The 20,490-nt window shown below is 43.1% G+C and overlaps 2 protein-coding genes across 2 annotated transcripts in view; one reads left to right on the forward strand and one right to left on the reverse strand.

Annotated features, from left to right (window-relative positions):
• Positions 1-740: 740 nt before the first annotated feature.
• calhm3 (calcium homeostasis modulator 3) lies at positions 741-2,438 on the reverse strand. The gene is made up of 3 exons (XM_052150429.1): positions 1,912-2,438; positions 1,462-1,717; positions 741-1,194 (listed from the first exon to the last, which is right to left on the reverse strand). The coding sequence occupies exons 1-3, from the start codon at positions 2,196-2,198 to the stop codon at positions 742-744; spliced, it is 996 nt and encodes a 331-aa protein (XP_052006389.1). The 5' UTR covers positions 2,199-2,438; the 3' UTR covers position 741.
• Positions 2,439-3,321: 883 nt separating this feature from the next.
• Positions 3,322-20,490, forward strand: part of LOC127660935 (inhibitor of nuclear factor kappa-B kinase subunit alpha-like) — a 17,795-nt gene continuing 626 nt past the window's right edge. Inside the window, exons 1-22 of the mRNA XM_052151428.1 lie at positions 3,322-3,702; positions 3,955-4,059; positions 4,240-4,334; positions 4,437-4,554; positions 4,671-4,740; positions 4,841-4,929; positions 5,017-5,106; positions 11,999-12,123; positions 12,207-12,314; positions 12,416-12,551; positions 12,842-13,036; positions 13,151-13,253; positions 13,426-13,549; positions 13,636-13,787; positions 13,871-13,932; positions 14,897-15,006; positions 15,086-15,135; positions 15,307-15,415; positions 15,860-16,007; positions 16,149-16,276; positions 19,820-19,919; positions 20,026-20,490. The exon at positions 20,026-20,490 is cut by the window's right edge and continues 626 nt beyond it. Of these exons, the coding sequence (XP_052007388.1) occupies positions 3,955-4,059; positions 4,240-4,334; positions 4,437-4,554; positions 4,671-4,740; positions 4,841-4,929; positions 5,017-5,106; positions 11,999-12,123; positions 12,207-12,314; positions 12,416-12,551; positions 12,842-13,036; positions 13,151-13,253; positions 13,426-13,549; positions 13,636-13,787; positions 13,871-13,932; positions 14,897-15,006; positions 15,086-15,135; positions 15,307-15,415; positions 15,860-16,007; positions 16,149-16,276; positions 19,820-19,919; positions 20,026-20,085 (2,277 nt within the window). The 5' untranslated portion in view covers positions 3,322-3,702 and the 3' untranslated portion in view covers positions 20,086-20,490. The remainder of the gene's footprint in view (positions 3,703-3,954; positions 4,060-4,239; positions 4,335-4,436; positions 4,555-4,670; positions 4,741-4,840; positions 4,930-5,016; positions 5,107-11,998; positions 12,124-12,206; positions 12,315-12,415; positions 12,552-12,841; positions 13,037-13,150; positions 13,254-13,425; positions 13,550-13,635; positions 13,788-13,870; positions 13,933-14,896; positions 15,007-15,085; positions 15,136-15,306; positions 15,416-15,859; positions 16,008-16,148; positions 16,277-19,819; positions 19,920-20,025) is intronic.

Genomic DNA, 20,490 nt, shown 5'->3' on the forward strand with positions numbered 1-20,490 from the left:
TGCGACAGTTAGTTAGAAATAAAGCATAACATTTTAAGTGTAATAGACTTACCTACAATATGATCTTGTCAGAAAGAAACTACTCGAGCAAAGTTAAGCAGTAAGTGGTGACATTTCGTCCGGTCGCCCTGTGCTTGTATGCGCGTCAGTGACTGGCCCCTCCTCTCTGAACTATTCACCCTTACATGGTCCATTGCTTAAGTTAATGATTACATACCAAATAATTTGTTTAATTACGACAAAATAAAACTTCACTACTCAAAATGTGCATTGAAGGCGAAAGTATATATTTCCAGGCAAGGACATGGGCTTTTTTTGGTTTTAAATGGTTACAAAAAAAGGCATTCTGACAACGGTTTACCTGCCATGCTGCTAAACTCATAAACAACATACAGAAAATATCAACATTATTCATTAATTCCATATTCTATGTTATTTAATATATAAAAGGCCTATTAGTTTTTCAGGTGCTGACTAGGTTCGGCAGTCATTTGCATTTGAGCCATGCGTTTGTTGTGTAATGTGTGTGGAAGGAGACATGCAAAATTACACAAAACCAATTCCAGCAAAGTCAAATGCACCAGCCTCCAAGCTCTATAAGTTGGTTAACACAGGGGTTACTAAATTGACAATAATTTGATACAAACATCTCAGAACATTACAATTCAAAGAGTTATCAACATTTTTGAGCATTATTATAGCATAAATCTAAAGTTCAGAGAAGATTTGTGCTTCTCAGTTTCACACTTCAGAGAATAATGCTTTTCCATTGCGATCTTCCCAAGTGATGCACACTTTGGGTTTATAGGCCATCCTGGTCACATTCAGTTCTGGTTTGCACTGGTACCAGGTTTGTAGCAAATTATCCACTTGATCGTGTCTCGTTATACCATGCAGACGCTCTTCTTCTTCCTCTTCATATTCCTTCTGCATTGTGCCAGGTCCGAGTGCACTCGAGAGGGGCAGTCTCAGAGTGGAATCTTCTCGCATGCTCTCAAAGAACTGCAGCACACATTTTCTGGCAAAGTCTCTGGCATGGAGGACACAGGTCTCATCAAAGAGTTTCTGCTCCATGTCCAGGTAATTGCTCCAGTAACGGGTCTGCAGGAAAGTGGCGTGATTGAAGCAAGGCTTCGTGATTCGACCCACAGCACCCAAAAAAATAAGGATGAGAAGGACTGACCAGCCTATTGCCTTAGAGAAGAAGAAAAATGACAGAAGAATAATAGATGATTCATGAATCACCTGGTTATGCAAAGCATGACAACCATGTCAATCTGCAAAAAGACCTGAATAGGATTTTAACAACCCAGAGATTTTCTAAAGGTCTGTTCCTATGAACTTTGTACAGCTCAAAATGCAAAGCAGCTAACAAGTCAAAAATGACATTGAAGTACGTTTGTTGACTAAAGGCTATGTAAGCACAGAAACAATCTAATGGCTTTGAGAAAACCCACTCACTTGGGAGTAACAACGCACATATCGTGACACAGCTTTCCGAAAACTGCTGTTCTTGAAGATAACATCTTCTTTGCAGGGCACCTTAGCCATGATCTTTATCAGTTCCAGGCCAGTGCTGTTGGGGATGCCAGTAAAATGTTTGGGGTCAACATTCATACTGAACGCGCAGATTAAACATTTTCCATCCAGGAGTGTCATTAGGATCCAGACCATGGGAGCCAGAAGGGCCCGTTGTAACATTGATGAAAGCAGAAATCTGAGAGAAGAGAGAGAATCTGAATGATTTTCAATGAATCAATGCAAGTCTCTAGAATACTTTTTTCAAGGTTGCGATCATGCTTACAAACATTTAATGATAAAATAATATATCTATTATAATCAATATGAAAGTTTATTTTAATTGCTGCTACTTTACATAATAAATAAATAAATAAATAAATAAAAACGTACTTAACCACTGCCGGATTCTTTGTCCTCTTCCCAATGGGTCTGACCCATTCTTCCATCAACACCCCTGTATGACGATTAACTAATACTCCCAAACAGAACAATATAATTGGCGGTACGAACATGACCCCCATTGCGTACATCTTGTTGTATTGCGGCAAACAGGGGCAATTGAAATCAAAACTTGTGTATAGCTTGACGCTTATCAAGGACAATATTATACAGATACCATTGGAGATGGACTCGGAATTTGACTGGAAATACTGCAGAACCAACTTAAAACGATCCATTAATTACAGTTTCACTTTTAGCGATAAGCTAAAATATATGATTCTTAGAGAGTGGTGATTTGTAAAATGTAGGCTACTTATCTGACAATGACCGCCAATGGCTGTGTTGTAGCGGTATCTGCGCTGTTCACGTATGTACTATAAAATCAAAATTCAACCAAAAAACAAAACAAAAATACCGATGACTTCAAAATGTGTTTTAGTAAATTAAGCGATAGTTTCCCAGTTGTTAGCACTCTACACCTCTTTATCAAGTGTGATGGGTTCATGCAGGGCGCACGCACCTGTTAAGAGAATCTTTGGCCACACCCAAAGGTGCGCACAAATTCCTTACGTAAAACTGCTTTACAATAAGGATTATCTTTCTTTTATAATTATTTGTATAGCCTATTTCCTACATTTGGAGCCATCAAATAAAATACTTCAGACCAAATGCAACATTTTACCAGTGAAATAAATTTTAAAGTGTCTGGTGAGAAAAGTTATTATTATTTTTTTTTTCTTTTCACAATAATAACCGCATTTTATGGTCATCAGGAGTAACGTTCAAAACAATGTTTGAAACTATCAAGTAACAAAATAGATGTAATCTGACATAAACTGGCTCTGTGTTATATTTTCTGAACTTGAGGTGAGATTGCGACCTCGTGTGGCACAAATTTGTCACGCGCTTTTACTGAGAACTTAAACCCACATCTCTGCTAAAAAAGACCGTCGTAGGCTACAGTGAGGCATTCACAATGGAAGTAAATGGGGCCAAACCGTAAACGTTAAAATACTCACTCTTTCGAAAGTAAAGCGTGTTAAGATGATATTAGTGTGATAAAAAAGATTACTAAACTTTTATGTGTAAAATGATATCCAATGTAAAGCTTTAAAGCCTAAAACGACCGTTAAAACAACAATTTAAACAGCTTTTCAGTCTGAACGGCCCCTTACATTTAAAACAACAGGTTACATTTTCTGAAGGTGCTCGCTGTCCACACTCTAACTAGATATTAGCTCTATGGACTCTCTTTTGACATTAATTATGTAAATTTAGCACCTACTGACCGATTCTTGATCAGAAATGAAATTCCAGGGGCCGCGCATGCGCAAATATTGTTTCGCTTCTGACTGGAGTAGCAGCTGATTGGCGTGGCCGCCGTCACAGTTTTCACACAAGTGCGCCAGTCAGCGCTACTCTACACTGTAATCCTTTTACGATTAAGTTGATTTGTTTTTCAAGTACCGCCTAGTCCTCTTTTTATTGTGACAGGTGTTATGGAAAGCTGACATTTGTAGGATGCTCGTAAGATTGTAGACTAACATCCTACATCGATTTGTTTACGTGCGGCTAGTTAGCCAGTTAGCACATCTGACAACCGACCTGATGGCACTTTTGCGAATGAAATGGATAGCTTTGTTATTCCCTATGTATTAATACGTTCTTTTAACACGTTTCTCATATTTCCATACCAGATGTGGTCTGTTCAAGCTAGTTAGAAACACGGATTGACACAAGGTAAGTCACTACCAGCTGACACTCTAATTTAGCTTACCTGCTACTGTAATTGTGTCACAATTGCAATGTCACTACCATGTCATAGATTGGCGTTTTTACATATTAATCATAATCAACCATGCCTATGTCAATGTAACATTAAAGAAACCGATAATCCGTTTCTCCGTTTGGCCTACATGCTGATCAGACAGAAATAATGTAGCTGTCAGTGTTGGAGTTAGCCAGTGATTTTGTTATGTGTGCTTTGTTTAGATGGAGAAGCCTCCTTTTCGACAAAATCAGGTGTGCGGTTCTTGGCTAATGAAGGAGAGGCTGGGAACAGGAGGATTTGGCCATGTCTACCTGTATCAGAATCAGGTGATGCTCTTTGATGTTACTTACATCTAACTATAACCGTTGACGTGCTATATATTGTTTACATTGCTGTTTCGTATTGTTGTTTAGGTACCCAGTCTGCAATGAACAGCAGACTATTGCGTTAAGGGACAAACCGTCTCTATTTTATGCTGTTCTGAGAAGTCCTTTAATTTCTTGCAGGAAACCTCTGAAAAAACAGCTGTGAAGCTCTGCCGACTTGAACTCAATGCAAAAAACAAAGACAGATGGAGTCGAGAGATCCAGATTATGAAAAGGCATGTACATTAATCGCAATGGAATTTTTGCCATTTGAGTTGTTATTTTATTGATGATTTGTCCAAGGCAAAGAATCATCTGATGATCCTAATTTTTTTCAGGCTAAAGCACCTTAATGTGGTGACAGCAAAGGATGTGCCTGAGGAGATGTTGCACATTGCCTTGAATGATTTACCACTTTTAGCCATGGAATACTGTTCTAAGGGAGACCTGCGAAAGGTGTGGCCCTTCTGCCTTTGTCTTGCATTAAATTGCATGTGCCCTCATATATTTTTCTGTTGGTATTTATACTAGCTACATTATCTCACTTCTGTTCTTTGAATTCCTTTTTGTAGTTGCTAAGTAAACCTGAAAATTGCTGTGGATTGAAAGAGAGTGAGGTGTTGGCTTTACTCAATGATGTTGGTAAAGTGTCATTTTTCCAAACTGTAATTATCTTTTTTTATAAATATATTTTTATCATCTGTCTTTTGGGTGATTGGCAAGTAAACTCGCACATTTACAGGTTCTGGAATCCAATACCTCCATGAGAATAAGATAATTCACAGAGATCTGAAGCCAGAGAATATTGTGTTGCAAGATATCAGTGGAAAGGTATTTGCTATTCAACTGTCAGATATTTCTTGTTACATAGATAAACCTTTTTTCCTAACCAGAGCTCTTGTTTTGATGCCTCTGCAGCTTGTCCACAAAATAATAGACCTTGGCTATGCCAAAGACCTGGAACAGGGGAGCTTATGCACTTCATTTGTGGGGACTTTACAGTATCTGGTATTTCTTTGCATTCATCAGTGCACTCAGAAAATGCTTGCTAGTTAAAAAAGTTTTACACATAAAGACATTAATATATTTGAATTATATTTATTTAAATAAATATATATATATATATATATATACACTGACATGAGATGAAAATCCCAGTCATATCAGTCTTCTAGAAAAAGTTGTTTTATTATATGTGGAGCTGGGCACACCCTAATGGTCATGTTGCGATCATAATAGCCAAATACTACTCACTTTATCATGGCAATCGTCCCGTTATTGTAAATTTAAATGATTCCCTCTTAAGTTATACTATGGGATTCCCACAGTGCATCTGAGCACATAACACATGCATACTCTTCCATATATCTATAAGAACGGCACTTATGTGTCTACATGGCCACATAAGCCGTGCTGTCCAGCAAAAACCTAGGTGTGTTAAACTGCTTTCTCATTCCTTTAAGCGGCATAAGAAGGCATTTTCACAACCCTTTCTGCAGAAACCCTGGAATAAGCGATTTTATTAAATGCATGTAAACAGGGTCAATGAAAACGTATCGGTTACCTAACGTAACCTCGGTTCTCTCTAGATGAGTGAACGAGTATTGCGTAAGCTAGCTTACGCTACGGGAAAGATTCATCTTTTCTGAGATATTGAAGCCAAAAAATTATCCTTAATTTTGTATCCATTGTCAACGCAGTGCAGCAGCTGCAGACCTTGAGCGGGCTAGCTAGCGAGCTCATTGGTTGCTCTGCGGCAACTGCTGCAGCCTATAGACGAGCTTGGGCGAACTCGCATCCAATGAGAGGCGTCCGCAGCTCACTGCATCAAAGCCCGCCAAAAGGGCATGACTAGAGTGCATATAAGCGTAGTTCGTAGGCTGGAACCCTGGTTTTCATTGACTGAAGCTGAAAAGTCGCCGTGGCGCGAAGCACGGCCGGCTTACGCAATACTCGTTCCCTCATCTAGAGAGAACCGAGGTTACGTTAGGTAACTGATACGTTCTCTTCACGAGAGGTTCTCTCGATATGCGTAGCTAGCTTACGCTTACGGGAACCCATTGTCAACGCCGTGCGTGCCAAGCATCCACTGTATGAGCCCCAGGGAATTAAGGGGAACCCGGGAGCCCTTATGAGTGGGGAAATAAGATTTGGCCGGCAAGAATGCGGGTCAGTGTTTGTGTAATATATAAGCACATAGTGGGAAGGGAACGACAGAGCGGCGGTGTCGGTCTGTGTGGAATGTGTCCCATCAGTGCAGCTCACCAGGGGAGCTGTAGCGTATTAAACCGCTAGTAGTTTTGCCTGCAGAGCGGGCACTTCCATATTGTAAAATCTGACAAATGTGGAGGGGGAAGTCCATCCCGCTGCCACACATATGTCGTGAATGGGAATCCCGCCGGACCATGCCCACGAGGATGCCATGCCTCTAGTGGAGTGAGCCCTAATGCCCAACGGGCATGGCAGGTCTTTTGACGCGTATGCAGCAGCAATAACGTCCACTATCCATCTAGATAGTGTCTGTTTCGAGGCGGCGAGACCTTTGTGCGCCCTCGAATGAAACGAAAAGCTGCTCAGAGCGCCTGAAAGCGGCGGAGCCGCGGTATACAATCTCAGTGCTCTGACTGGGCAAAGGAGATTGGCGCTGCTCGCTATCGGATGCTGGTAGCGCCGATAGGGAAATGACCTGTGCTCTGAAAGGAGTACCGATCACCTTGGGAACATAGCCGTGTCTAGGTTTTAAAATGACCTTGGAGTCACTTGGTCCAAACTCAAGACACGCAGCGCTGACAGACAGCGCGTGAAGATCTCCCACACGTTTGACTGATGACGGCAGTCAGAAAAACGGTTTTGAGTGAAAGGTATTTCAAATCCACGGATTGAAGTGGTTCGAAAGGGGGGGCTTTCATAGTTTCGAGAACTATAGAAAGATCCCAGATAGGAACCGATGGAGGCGCGGGGTTCATCCTTCTAGCTCCCCTAAGGAAGCCGGATGACCAGCTCGCTTTTTCCCCATGACTGGCCGTGCAGGGGTTCAGCTGAACGCCGCAACGGCTGCCACATACACTTTGAGCGTGGATGGGGATCTGCCCTTATCCAGCAGCTCTTGTAGAAATACGAGCAGCGACGACACCCCACATGTCCGCGGGTCCAGGTCTCTGTCGGTGCACCATTTTGAGAACACAGACCATTTTGACGCATAGAGTCTTCTTGTGGAAGGGGCTCTAGCGTGTATAATGGTATTTATTACTCCTTCTGGCAGAGCGACGGGTAGTCGTTGATCACCCACGCATGCAGCCCAGCTCTGGGTGGGGATGCCAGATTGTGCCGCGAGCTTGAGAGAGGAGATCTGCTCTCACTGGGATGGGCCATGGTGCTGTCAGTGACAGCTGCGTAAGCTCCGGGAACCATGTCTGATTCTCCCAACGCGGGCTATGAGGAGCACCGAGTGACGCTGCTTCCTGATCCTCTGCATTACCTGTGGCAATAGCGAGACGGGGAGGCGTAAGCGGGCGCCTGGGCCAGTCCTGGGCCAGCGCGTCCTCGCTCGAGAAAAATATCGGGCAGTGAGAGTTCTCTTCTGACGCTAAAGAGGTCTATCTCTGCTCTGCCGAATAGGTGCCATAACGTCTGGACTGTTTGAGCGTGCAGGGACCATTCCCCTGGGGGAATATTGTCTCTGGACAGTCTGTCCGGGCCGTCGTTCAGGTGGCCTGGCACGTGTGTCGCCCTCAGCGAGCGCAGGTGGCACTGGGACCAACTCAGTATGTGTTCCGTCAGATGGAAAAGGTTCCTGGATCTGACACCGCCCTGACGGTTTAGGTAGGATACCACAGATCTGTTGTCCGAACGGACCAGGACTTGGTGACCCTGAATGACCGGAGAAAGCGCCAGCGGCGTACTCGACCGCTATCATTTCCAGACAATTTATGTGAAGGAGCTTTTCCTGAATTGACCATAGGCTGAAAACCGGAGAGCCCTCGCAGACCGCGCCCCAACCCGTGTTGGACGCGTCTGTCGAGATGACTTTTCAGCGAGATACAGCTCCCATTGTCACTCCTCGCTGATACCACTCGGCCACTGTCCAAGGCTGCAGAGCTGAAATACAGGTCTGAGTCACCTTGATGGGCTGGCGGCCTGTGGCCCAAGCCCGGTGAGACGCGCGGGTGCTTAGCCAATGCTGAAGCGGGCGCATGTGCAGTAAACCCAGCTGAAGTGCTGCTGCGGCTGAGGCCATGTAACCTAGCACTCTCTGGAATTTCTTCAGAGGCGTGAGGCTGTTCATCTGAAAAGATGCGGCTAGTCGCTGAACACGCTATGTGTAGATAAGCGAGCCGTCATTGCCACGGAGTCTAGTTCTATCCCAAGGAAGGAAATTGTCTGACTGGGCTGTAGTGAGCTCTTGGTCCAATTGACTGCAAGACCCAAACTGTTCAGATGGCTGAGGAGAACTGCTCTGTGAGACAGAAGCTCCATATGTGACTGAGCCATAATCAGCCAGTCGTCCAAATAGTTCAGAATTCGCAAACCCTGACTCCGCAGGGGTGCGAAGCCGCGATCCATGCACTTCGTGAAAGTACGGGTGCTAAGGACAGGCCGAACGGAAGGACGGTGTATTGATAAACCTGGCCGTCGGCTGAATCTCAAGAATGGCCTGTGACGGGATTTATCTGAATCTGAAAGTATGCATCTTTCAGATCGAGAGAAATAAACCATCCCTCTGGTGCACATGCGCGAGGAGTTTCCTGATTGTAAGCATTTTGAACGGTCTTTTGCAAGCACCTTGTTCAAAACCCTGAGATCTAATATGGGTCTGAGGCCGCCGTCTTTCTTGGGAACAAGAAAATAACGGCTGTAAAGCCCGACTTCGCTCAGAGAGGGTGGCACTTTCTCTATGGCCCTTTTGCACAGAAGGCTTGCTATTTCTGAACGAAGCATGCAAGCTGCTTCCGTGTTCACAGTGGTTTCGAGCCAGCTCTGAAGCGAGGAGGGCGGCGATCGAACTGTAGCAAATAGCCCTGTTGTATTGTGCTTAACACCCACTTGGATATCCCTGGAATAGCTTCCCACGCTTTGAAGCGTAACGCTAGAGGGTGAATGGCCAATTTGCTCTGATTGCCGCACACAGAGCGCTGAACAAAATGTGTGAGCGCGTTTAGTGTGTTTATGCATGATTGCTCGCAGACAGCATGAACAGGCTGTTTTGTGAGTGACTTCCCGATTGGAATGAATGGGGAAAGAGTCACATCTGTTACGTGATGCGCAAGCATAGTCATGGGCACGGGACTTACACATAGAGGAATGTTTGCTGGCTGTGTAACAGAGCAGGCAGAGAATGGGCGCGCGTACGTATTTGTGGGCGCATTTATTGACTCTAGCGCTCGAGCGGTTCGTAACCGCTTTATGTGAGCGTGCTCTGGTGGGGACACGAGACATGCAGTGCTTGTGTGCAGAAGTGAACACTGGATTGTGGGCACGTTTTCTACACATAGGGCTGGTCGTGTGACAGAGCGGCCAGAGAATGGGCATTTGTGGGCGCCTTCATTGACTCTGACGCTCGAGCGGTTCATAACCGCTTTATGAGAGTGTGCTCTGATAGGGGCACGGGATGTGTTATGCTTGTGTGTAGGGGCGAACACAGGGTTGTGGGCACACTTTCTACACATAAGACATGTTTGCTCTTTACAAGATTTATTTGGGTCGCCGTGAAAACGGCGTTTGAGTGCAGGCAAGCGGGCAGTGTCACCGGCTTGTTGGCTGCTAAATTCACCACTGCAGTAGCCTGAGAGAAGGGGACTGACAGGGGCGAAGCTTTGACGGTGGTCCGGCCGGCGGGACTGAGCCGTCGTTTGTTCAACAAAGCTAGGAGGACTTCGGTTGTTCAGGTTTCAGCGCAATCTTAGGCCGAGGCCCGCGGAGGCGGTGGTCTACGGCGGCTGTCTGAGCGCTGATCTGGGGCGGCCGCCCTGTCGGCGCTGGGAAGTCTGGCTTTGTTGAGCTGGGCGCTATGAAGATGCTCATGCAGGAGGCTGGTTACGTGGGCGGCCTGCAGAGGAGCTAGCGGGCGAGGCAGGAAGAGATTCATGGCTTGGGTGGCTTTCTGGACTTCAAAAGCGGTCAACAATGCCACTTACCGCGGAACCGGAGAGAGCGGCGTTGAGGAACGTGGAGCTCAGTTTCTCCCATGTCGGCTAGCGTTAGCTACAGGTGTCTCTCGGTTACAGTCAGCGAGGCCATGCACTTCCCTATAGCTTGGGCTGCAGCTTTGGTGGCGCTGAGGGCGAGGTCCGTCACGCTCCTTAGATCTGTAACAGCCTCTGGGTGCCTGCCTCTCTCATCCCACTCCCGAAGAAGGTCCGCTTGGAGGATCTGCAAGACGGCCATGGAATGCAGAACAGATGCGGCTTGGCCGGCGGCGGAATAAGCGCGGCCAACATAGGCGGAAGTAGTTATGCAGGCCTTAGACGGGAGCACTGGTTTAGACCGCCATCTCGCGGAGGGCGGGCAAAGGTGTGCTGCTACCGAATCCTCGACCGGGGGGATGGAAGAGTAGCCCTTCTGGCGGCGCCGTCCACTGAAGCGAGGCGGTGGAGACGTGGGATCGAGTCCTGGCCGAGAGAGCGCGTTCCAAGATTTAGAGAGCTCGGCGTGGAGTTCGGCAGGAAGGGAGCGGCCGGGCATGGCGCCAGCGGTGACGGCTTTGAAGAAAACAGCCGTCGAGTCTGTTGGGAGCCTGCTCAGGGGCGGTGACCACTCGAGCCCAGGCGGTCGACGGCCTGTGTGAGGAGGCGTATCAGTTCCCCTCGACTCGGCGCGGGTCCTGCTGGATTCCTGGGCCGTTGAGGAGGCTTGTGACCACTCCTCGCTGTCCGAAGCCATGATGGAACAGCAGCCTTTGTCCTCCGCCTCGCTCTCGAGGTGGCAGCAGTCGTGCCGCTGGCGGCAACTCGCGGCGTCCGAGGCGGGGAGGGTGAACGCGATGCTCGAGGGAGGGGCTCCGGCGAGACAGTCGCTTCTAAAACCGGTTCCGGCAGCCTTTGGGAGCGGCGCTTCTTCCGGCGCGGCGAAACAGAAGGCGGCGTGGCAGCTCCGGTTTTGCATATTTCGAGTCGAGCCCGCAGGGTCGACATCGGAAGCTCCTCGTAGAGGTCACATCCGCCGTCAGCGAGGGCGAGCTCTGCATGCCCCAGTCCCAGGCAGAGAGCGCAGATGATGTGTCGGTCTCCGGCGCTGAGAGGAGCGCGGCATGAGCCGCAGGAAGTGCGAGGCATCTTTAAAAAGACGCTCGATACTCTTTTGTGAAGTTCGCTGAGGAACTTAGCTTGCTCTAAAAAAGGATACGTCGCCGGATGGCGTAGCTCGCAGGATGGCTGAAGGTGGCGAAGATGGCCGGCTTCTTCGGCGCTGTCCACGCTTGCTAGATGCCCCTCGAGCGGCGATCGCGGCTTCCAGTTCAGAGATGCGAAGAGCTTCGCTGAAGAGATGAAAATCGGGGTTCCAGCCTACTGAACTACGCTTATATGCACTCTAGTCACGCCCTTTTGGCGGGCTTTGATGCAGTGAGCGCGGACGCCTCTCATTAGATGCGAGTTCGCCCAAGCTCGTCTATAGGCTGCAGCAGTTGCCGCAGAGCAACCAATGAGCTCGCTAGCTAGCCCGCTCAAGGTCTGCAGCTGCCGCACTGCGTTGACAATGGATACAAAATTAAGGATAATTTTTTGGCTTCAATATCTCAGAAAAGATGAATCTTTCCCATAGCGTAAGCTAGCTTACGCAATACAAGAGAACCTCTCGTAAGAGAACTAGTGTTTTCCTAATTGCTTTTATAATCTCACAAAACATAGCATAGTATTGTATTTTATAATAGATCATGTCATTAGATTGGTGGTGTTTGTTTCAGGCTCCCGAGCTATTTGAAGGCAAGTCATACACTGTCACTGTCGACTATTGGAGCTTCGGCACCATGATCTTTGAGTGCTGCTGTGGATTTCGGCCATTTCTTCACAACCTCCAGCCTGTGCAGTGGTACATTTCCTGATAACCTGTATATTGATTAAACTTGTTTCAAATAATGCATTTTCCATAAAGACATATTTGCTTTGTTTTAGGACAAGCAAAGTGCGAAACAAAGGTCCTAAGGACATAATGGCTGTGGAAGATATGAATGGAGAGGTTCGATTTTCCACCCACCTTCCATACCCCAACAATCTGAGCAGGTATCAGAAGCATTTTAGCATAAATGGAGAATAAAAGACCTTGCTTTTAATTGAGATTTCAATGCTGGATCTCTAAATGACTAGTTGTGTTTGCACTGTAGGACACTACTGGAGCCTTTGGAGGGGCTGCTACAGCTCATGCTGAAGTGGGACCCAGTACAGAGGGGAGGAGGAATGAATCCAGACACAAAACAGCCCCAGTGCTTCTCTCTTCTTGATCAAATACTGTACATGAAGGTTTGACATAGCATTATTGCATTTTTATCTATCTGGTAGTTCAAGTAAAGACGCTGACTCCCACACAACGAGTTTGAATCCAGGGCGTGCTGAGTGACCTGTCAGGTTTCCTAAGCAACCAATTGGCCTGGTTGCTAGGGTGGGTAGAGTCACATTGGGTTAACCTCCTTGTGGTCACTGTAATGTGGTTCTCACTCTCGGTGGGGCGATAAGTTTGCGTAGTGGTCCTCTTGATTTTTTTGTCATGAAAGCCATTTGAGCACCAAATTGACACATGCTTTATTTTATAGGTTGTGCACATCTTGAACATGACTACGACCCAGGTTCACTCATTTCTGCTTAAGCAAGATGAAGGGTTCCATTCCCTGCAGCAGAGTATTGAGGCCGAGACCAAAATCGAACTTTTGAGTCAAGAACTTCTGCAGGAAACAGGAGTTATGTTAGATCCCAGGAAGCCTGCTGCACAATGTGTACTCGATGGAGTAGTAAGTACATTTGTGTCCTCTTGAATTGTTCTCTTTCTCCAAAAGTATAATTTTTGATTTATATTCATGATACACTGCTGCTATATTTATTTATTTTAAACACATGATCATCAGAGAGGATGGGACAGCTACATTGTATATCTGTTTGACAAGAGCTTGACCAAGTACTCTGGACCTCTCACGGCTAGAACTCTCCCTGAGAGTGTGAACTTTATTGGTATGTTTTGTTGATTTATTTGTCACTTGCATGGGTAGTTTGTTCATTCAAATATGCTTGCTGAAGGTGACCAAGAGGTGTAGAGTTTTTCGGTATTTGTTTTCAAATTCCCGAGGAACATCATCAAAGTCTCCACCCTGGGTATTACTGTGACCTTATTTCTCTGTTGCAGTGCGGGAAACCAAAACTCAGCTTCCGTTGAGTGCCCTCAAAAAGGTTTGGGGTGAGGCAGTTAGCTACATATGTGGCCTCAGAGAGGACTACAGCCGCCTTTTCCAGGGCCAACGTGCAGCCATGTAGGTTATATTATTATGCTCAGAAATATGAATGTCTTGTGCTGTGGATGTTTATTCAATGTTGTTTTGGTGTGTGTTTTTTTTAGGTTGAGCCTTCTCCGCTACAACACCAATCTTACAAGATACAAGAACATGATGTTTTCCTTTTCCCAGCAGTTGAAAGCTAAACTTGATTTTTTTAAGAGCAGCATCCATTATGATTTGGAGAAATACAGTGATCAGATGCAGTATGGCATATGTAAGTCTTTATATACTCAAAATGAATATGCATTACAGCAGTTTTAGTGACAGTAGTCTAAAATGACCTTTTCCTTTTTGAAGCCTCTGAAAAGATGCTGAAGGCTTGGCAGGACAATGAAGAGAAAGCTGCTGCATTTGCACAGGTGCTGTAGATGAATGATACCCAATAGTTTTGAAACCTTAAAGAAAACATTTACTTTAGGCTAGGGCTGGGTATTTATGCAGATTTTCCGATCCGATTCACAAGCTCTCGAGTCAATTCTGATTAGATACCGATTCATATGGGTATATTTCTGTTATAATGTCCCTTTTGCTTACCTATGAAAGATGTTCTCTCCCAGCTAATGCTGTTAATTATACAGGGGACCTTTTAACTAGGTTCATTATGAAAATATAAATTTTACTAATTGTATTCATTTTTTTTTTTTTTTTTACAAATCCATGTATTCAATAAAAAAATAAAAAAAAATAGATTTTTTTTGTTACGTTTATTGTTTAATTGCATAACTTGTACTATTTACAAGTATTTACATTACATGAGCAAATGTAGGTGAACAAATGATATCAAGACCAGACTTGTATGGCTTTATCTTATCTGTGCCATGCATGATTAGAAATAAATGTTTATTTTTTGTTGTTTTTGATCAACAACTGACTGTAGAGAACAGAAAGGGCATTTAAAGAGACATTATTCAATGACAAATGGGTTGCTTGGGTCTCTTCTTTGACACACATTACACGGAACAACTTTTACTCTCAACACGCAGTTAAAGGATCTCACTGCTGAATACTAGACAATTACTGGTGAGTGAAATGTAAACATTTGCCAGTTGCAATATTATAATTTTATTCGCATAGCGTGAAATTTGGTTGCAAATGTGAGTGATTTCCTCTCATTGTAGTGGAGTGTTGCGCATAGAGTAAAAGATCAATCTTGGGATTTAAAAATCAGTGTTAAGATTGTTCAAATGAAGATCTTAATGCATCGGAAAATCTATATTTTTACCCACCCCTACTTAAGGCCCTATCTAAGCAGTCTTCATGTCACCATAGAGATGGCATTGTTTAAGCAACACAAATTGAAAGTTTGTTTTTGTATTTTTGAAGGTGGCAGAGATTGGTCACCTAGATGAGGAAATTATGGCTTTGCACTCAGAAATTGTTGAGCTCCAGAGAAGTCCTTATGCTCGTCGTCAAGGAGATGTTATGGAGCAACTGTGAGTAAATTCTTGCGATTATGCAAGTGAAGTGTCTCAGTCGTCTTTACTGTTGTGATCAAACCATGTCTTCTCACAGGCAGGAGAGAGCAATTGAACTCTACAGACAGATGAAGGTTAAATGCAAAAGTAAGTATGATTCCTACTACTATGAGCTCATAAGTGTTCACAGTGGTGAATGGAAGTAATGGAAGGTCTTCTGTCTCTTAATGAACAGACTTGTGTAGAACTTCTCAGTTATATAAAGGAGTTAAGTGGGTAAACGTTTATTGTTAAGAGGATGTTCTTTGTCTCTCCTAGTGCCAGACCCCCAGCATGGCTACAGTGACAGCTCTGACATGGTGAAGGTCATTGTACAGACTGTCCAGAATCAAGATAGGGTGTTGAGGGATCTATACGCACACCTCAGGTAAACAGCTTTTAAAGATGAAGTGTGTAGTTTCTGTGCCACTAAACAGAATTTCAAAGCAGTTGCTGTTTTCACATCTCCCATCTTCCATTGGTTGTACAGACAGATAGCTTGTCACAAACTCGCACCATTCGTTGAGCCAGTATTGCAGTGTCTGGCTGAATGTGGTGCTCAAACAAACAGAGGAATGTTTTAATAGCACCACATCATTACACTTTTAGGTGAAAGCAACCTACAAGTTGCTTATTCATAGCTGACTGCATATTAGCCTGGGGTATGAGAGAATTTTAATATCGTAAAAGTCAGCTTTAATATTATTCAGTTTATTTGATTGTGATGATCCATATAACAATATACTATCCAATAGGTGAGAAGAGTAATTATATTCTAGCATTTCCTGTTATGGATGAAATATTCCATTGCTGTTATGTTTGTTATTTGCAGTAAAATTATTTTGAGTAAGCAGAAGATTATTGACCTGTTCCCTAAAATTGAGAAGACACTGGAGAGTATAAAGGAGGCAGACAGCACTGTCATGCAGATGCAGATCAAGAGACAGAGAGAGTTCTGGCACTTACTGAAGATCGCCTGTGTGAGTCACATGTTTTGAAATTCTCTGGGACAAAAATGCACATTAATTGACTCATATAATTACAAATTTTCCACAGTTATGGTTTAATGCGTGTATAATATGGTACTGTAGAAATAAACAATGATATGCGTTCATCTCTAGGCACAAAACGTCACACGAAGCCCTGTGAGCCAGAGTGGGGAGATGCCCTCCTCTCTGTCAACATGGAACCAGTCTCAAGCTCAGTGTTCCTCTCGCCTACCCATGTCACTGCAAGTGCCACACGAGGGGTAAATATTCATACAATGAGTGATAGGGATGCACCGATGTATCAGCTGCTGAAATTCGGCCAATTATTGACTAAATTAAAAGCCATCGGCATATCGGTTTTTAGCATTAAAATGCCGATATGAAAAACAGATGGTTTATTTATAATGAATTAGTAATACACTTTGTAAAGACTATTCATTCATATGCACAATCCAGAAATAATAAAAGCACAAAATCAAGAGGTTTGGCACTCCTAAGAACATGTAATATTACATGTTTATTCTTTCTCGTTTTACACATTAATGTGGACAAAATGACATAAACGGACATGATCGGTGTGAAAGTGGCACTTACCTATAGGCAGTACTGGCAATGAAATCATGTACGTGAAATTGTAATCGGATACTGATTAAAAATTACATGTCAGAGGCAAAGTAATCTAATAGATTACATTTGGGTAATCTAATCTGATTAATTTTGGATTACTTTCAACATTTTATTTTATGTCACATGCATTTGAGTAGGAATATTATTTTAACTTAAAAGTACTAAAATGAAGAAAATATATCCTTTCTTTATTGCTAACAAAAATAGCCTCAAAAAAAGAGCTCTTTATGACATTTTTAAAAAGTGCATTAAACATTCCACGAATTATATAAATATTAACTCTAACAGCAATGACAGTGCTATTGATCTGAACTTAAAATTACCATGCGCATTCTTATTCATAATGTTTACACTGTAGTAATATTGGCTTCACAGGCTCACGATTGCTTTGTAATTTTCGAAATGTTTATTTAAAATATCGCTTTATGCCTGTGCTCGTTGGATGAGCAGTCTAAGTATTTCTATTATTTATGTGAATTTGTTATTCATTTTGAAGTCATTATTCGTGCCTGTCTGTATAAGGTATTTGGCTTCTGGCACATCCCTAATAACAGAAGTGACATTGCTAGGTCAAAACTAACAGCTCAAAACACTGACACACTAACTTTTAAACCTTACTACTAAGTAATAGTCCATCACTTTTCCTTAGCTGAGGTGTATATATTACTTTTGTAACGTAAAAGGAGCACATGCTCAAAATGTTCATAGGGGTAAGAATATGATGATATTGATACGAAAATTATCAATAAATTATTCACAATTTACTGTGTTGCCTTGTTAATATGTAATCATGTAATGTATAAAAAAATAACCGTAATCCAATTATGATTATTTCAAAATGTTATTGAATCAATTTACAAGTGCTTGATTTTTGTCATCCGATTAAGTCATCCATATTACATCCGTTTATATCCGTTACTACCCAGCACAACCTACAGTGAGGAAAATAAGTATTTGAACACCCTGCTATTTTGCAAGTTCTCCCACTTGGAAATCATGGAGGGGTCTGAAATTGTCATCGTAGGTGCATGTCCACTGTGAGAGACATAATCTAAAAAAAAAATCCAGAAATCACAATGTATGATTTTTAAACAATTTATTTGTATGATACAGCTGCAAATAAGTATTTGAACACCTGTCTATCAGCTAGAATTCTGACCCTCAAAGACCTGTTAGTCTGCCTTTAAAATGTCCAACTCCACTCCATTTATTATCCTAAATTAGATACACCTGTTTGAGGTCGTTAGCTGCATAAAGACACCTGTCCACCCCATACAATCAGTAAGAATCCAATTACTAACATGGCCAAGACCAAAGAGCTGTCCAAAGACACTAGAGACAAAATTGTACACCTCCACAAGGCTGGAAAGGGCTACGGGAAATTGCCAAGCAGCTTGGTGAAAAAAGGTCCACTGTTGGAGCAATCATTAGAAAATGGAAGAAGCTAAACATGACTGTCAATCTCCCTCGGACTGGGGCTCCATGCAAGATCTCACCTCGTGGGGTCTCAATGATCCTAAGAAAGGTGAGAAATCAGCCCAGAACTACACGGGAGGAGCTGGTCAATGATCTGAAAAGAGCTGGGACCACCGTTTCCAAGGTTACTGTTGGTAATACACTAAGACGTCATGGTTTGAAATCACGCATGGCACGGAAGGTTCCCCTGCTTAAACCAGCACATGTCAAGGCCCGTCTTAAGTTTGCCAATGACCATCTGGATGATCCAGAGGAGTCATGGGAGAAAGTCATGTGGTCAGATGAGACCAAAATAGAACTTTTTGTTCATAATTCCAATAACCGTGTTTGGAGGAAGAAGAATGATGAGTACCATCCCAAGAACACCATCCCTACTGTGAAGCATGGGGGTGGTAGCATCATGCTTTGGGGGTGTTTTTCTGCACATGGGACAGGGCGACTGCACTGTATTAAGGAGAGGATGACCGGGGCCATGTATTGCGAGATTTTGGGGAACAACCTCCTTCCCTCAGTTAGAGCATTGAAGATGGGTCGAGGCTGGGTCTTCCAACATGACAATGACCCGAAGCACACAGCCAGGATAACCAAGGAGTGGCTCTGTAATAAGCATATCAAGGTTCTTTCGTGGCCTAGCCAGTCTCCAGACCTAAACCCAATAGAGAATCTTTGGAGGGAGCTCAAACTCAGTGTTTCTCAGCGACAGCCCAGAAACCTGACTGATCTAGAGTGTGATCTGTGTGGAGGAGTGGGCCAAAATCCCTCCTGCAGTGTGTGCAAACCTGGTGAAAAACTACAGGAAACGTTTGACCTCTGTAATTGCAAACAAAGGCTACTGTACCAAATATTAACATTGATTTTCTCAGGTGTTCAAATACTTATTTGCAGCTGTTTCATACAAATAAATAGTTAAAAAATCATACATTGTGATTTCTGGATTTCTTTTTTTAGATTATGTCTCTCACAGTGGACATGCACCTACGATGACAATTTCAGACCCCTCCATGATTTCTAAGTGGGAGAACTTGCAAAATAGCAGGGTGTTCAAATACTTATTTTCCTCACTGTATAGGCTACATGATGAGGGAAACCATCCAAAACACTTTGAAACCAGCAGACTTTGACTTCTGATACTTCGGTATGATGGCTTTGCATGGTAACAATTTAAAAATGCTGCATTTAAAAAAAAAAATTTCCGTGGAATTGCCCAGCATATACAATACATACATGTAAAATGTGAGTCCTGTTGTTTTGAACTGCAAAAACAGAAGTTCAAAAATGTTTTAGAAGTACAAAATAAACAAATTTCATCATATTTATGTTTTGTAACTTTATTATCTTTTTATCTTCTATTTATCTTTCAATGGCTCCCTTTAAACTTTTAACCTATTATGTGTTCAGCAGATCCAGTCCATGTTCAATGGAAATGATTTATTGTTAGAACAGTAAAAAGCATAGTTTCGAGAAAAACAGTGATCTTATGACAAAATAAAGTGAAACGGTTGTAGTTGCTGATCGATCTCTAATGTTGTTATGATGACATGGGCTTCTGCGTTTCAAACCTCAGCGAATTGAAGACTTCATTGTTGATATTAAAACAAATTCAAATACATTACATCTGAAAAGTTGGTCATTGTGTATGTTCTACATGAGAACATACATTTTTACAGCACTGTTCAAAACCAATGTTCTTTTATTTTCAGTGAATCAGTCAACCATTTACTCGAGGAGAACCAGCGCTACTTGAGCCAGCTTACAGGTTTACTGCAAGAAACAACTGAGGAGAAATCGGAAAGCATAATGGTTATTGCTTTATGCATGTAGTTGTTAAACAGAAACAGTTTGCTTTTAGGTTGTTGTTTAAGGTTTATCACAAAATTCAGAAAATGTTTCCCTCTCTTCCACACAGGTTCAAGACTGGAGCTGGACCAAATATGAATCCCTGGTTGCTAAATCACAGCGTTTGTGAAGTCACTCATGAAATTATGACACTCTACGAGAGGAAGTAATGTTCATTATTTAAAATACATGAATTTATCGTCATTGGATTGAGGTTATGTTGACTTATAATTTAATATATCATTTAAATATATACATTTAATGTATAATTTGTTCATCATAAAATGACTTCTTTATCTGTGTCTGCATTCAGTTAAAATCACATTTTGCAGTGTTGAAGCAACCCTGTATTTTGAGGATGCATTTTTAATGGACTCTTAACCAACATGAAAACAGAATTCAGACAGTATAGAAATGTATTTATATCCATACTCCATAGTTCTCTGTATGGGCTGATTGTACTTTCATTTTAGTTAGTTGTTGTTGTTTTAGTTCAGCAGCATTCTGCACTTTACAGGCTCACTGTGAATGTTCT

This window comes from Xyrauchen texanus, chromosome 20 (assembly GCF_025860055.1).
Source record: "Xyrauchen texanus isolate HMW12.3.18 chromosome 20, RBS_HiC_50CHRs, whole genome shotgun sequence".
In the NCBI taxonomy this organism is placed as follows: Eukaryota; Metazoa; Chordata; class Actinopteri; order Cypriniformes; family Catostomidae; genus Xyrauchen; species Xyrauchen texanus.

What these genes read in the sequence shown, in the direction of transcription:
- calhm3 (XM_052150429.1), bottom strand. Translation starts at nt 2,198, where the DNA reads ATGGATCGTTTTAAGTTGGTTCTGCAGTATTTCCAGTCAAATTCCGAG. An exon ending in AAGAATCCGGCAGTGGTTAA is followed by an intron (nt 1,718 to 1,911) that starts GTACGTTTTTAT and finishes CTCTTCTCTCAG; the next exon opens with ATTTCTGCTTTCATCAATGT. An exon ending in ATGTGCGTTGTTACTCCCAA is followed by an intron (nt 1,195 to 1,461) that starts GTGAGTGGGTTT and finishes TTCTTCTCTAAG; the next exon opens with GCAATAGGCTGGTCAGTCCT.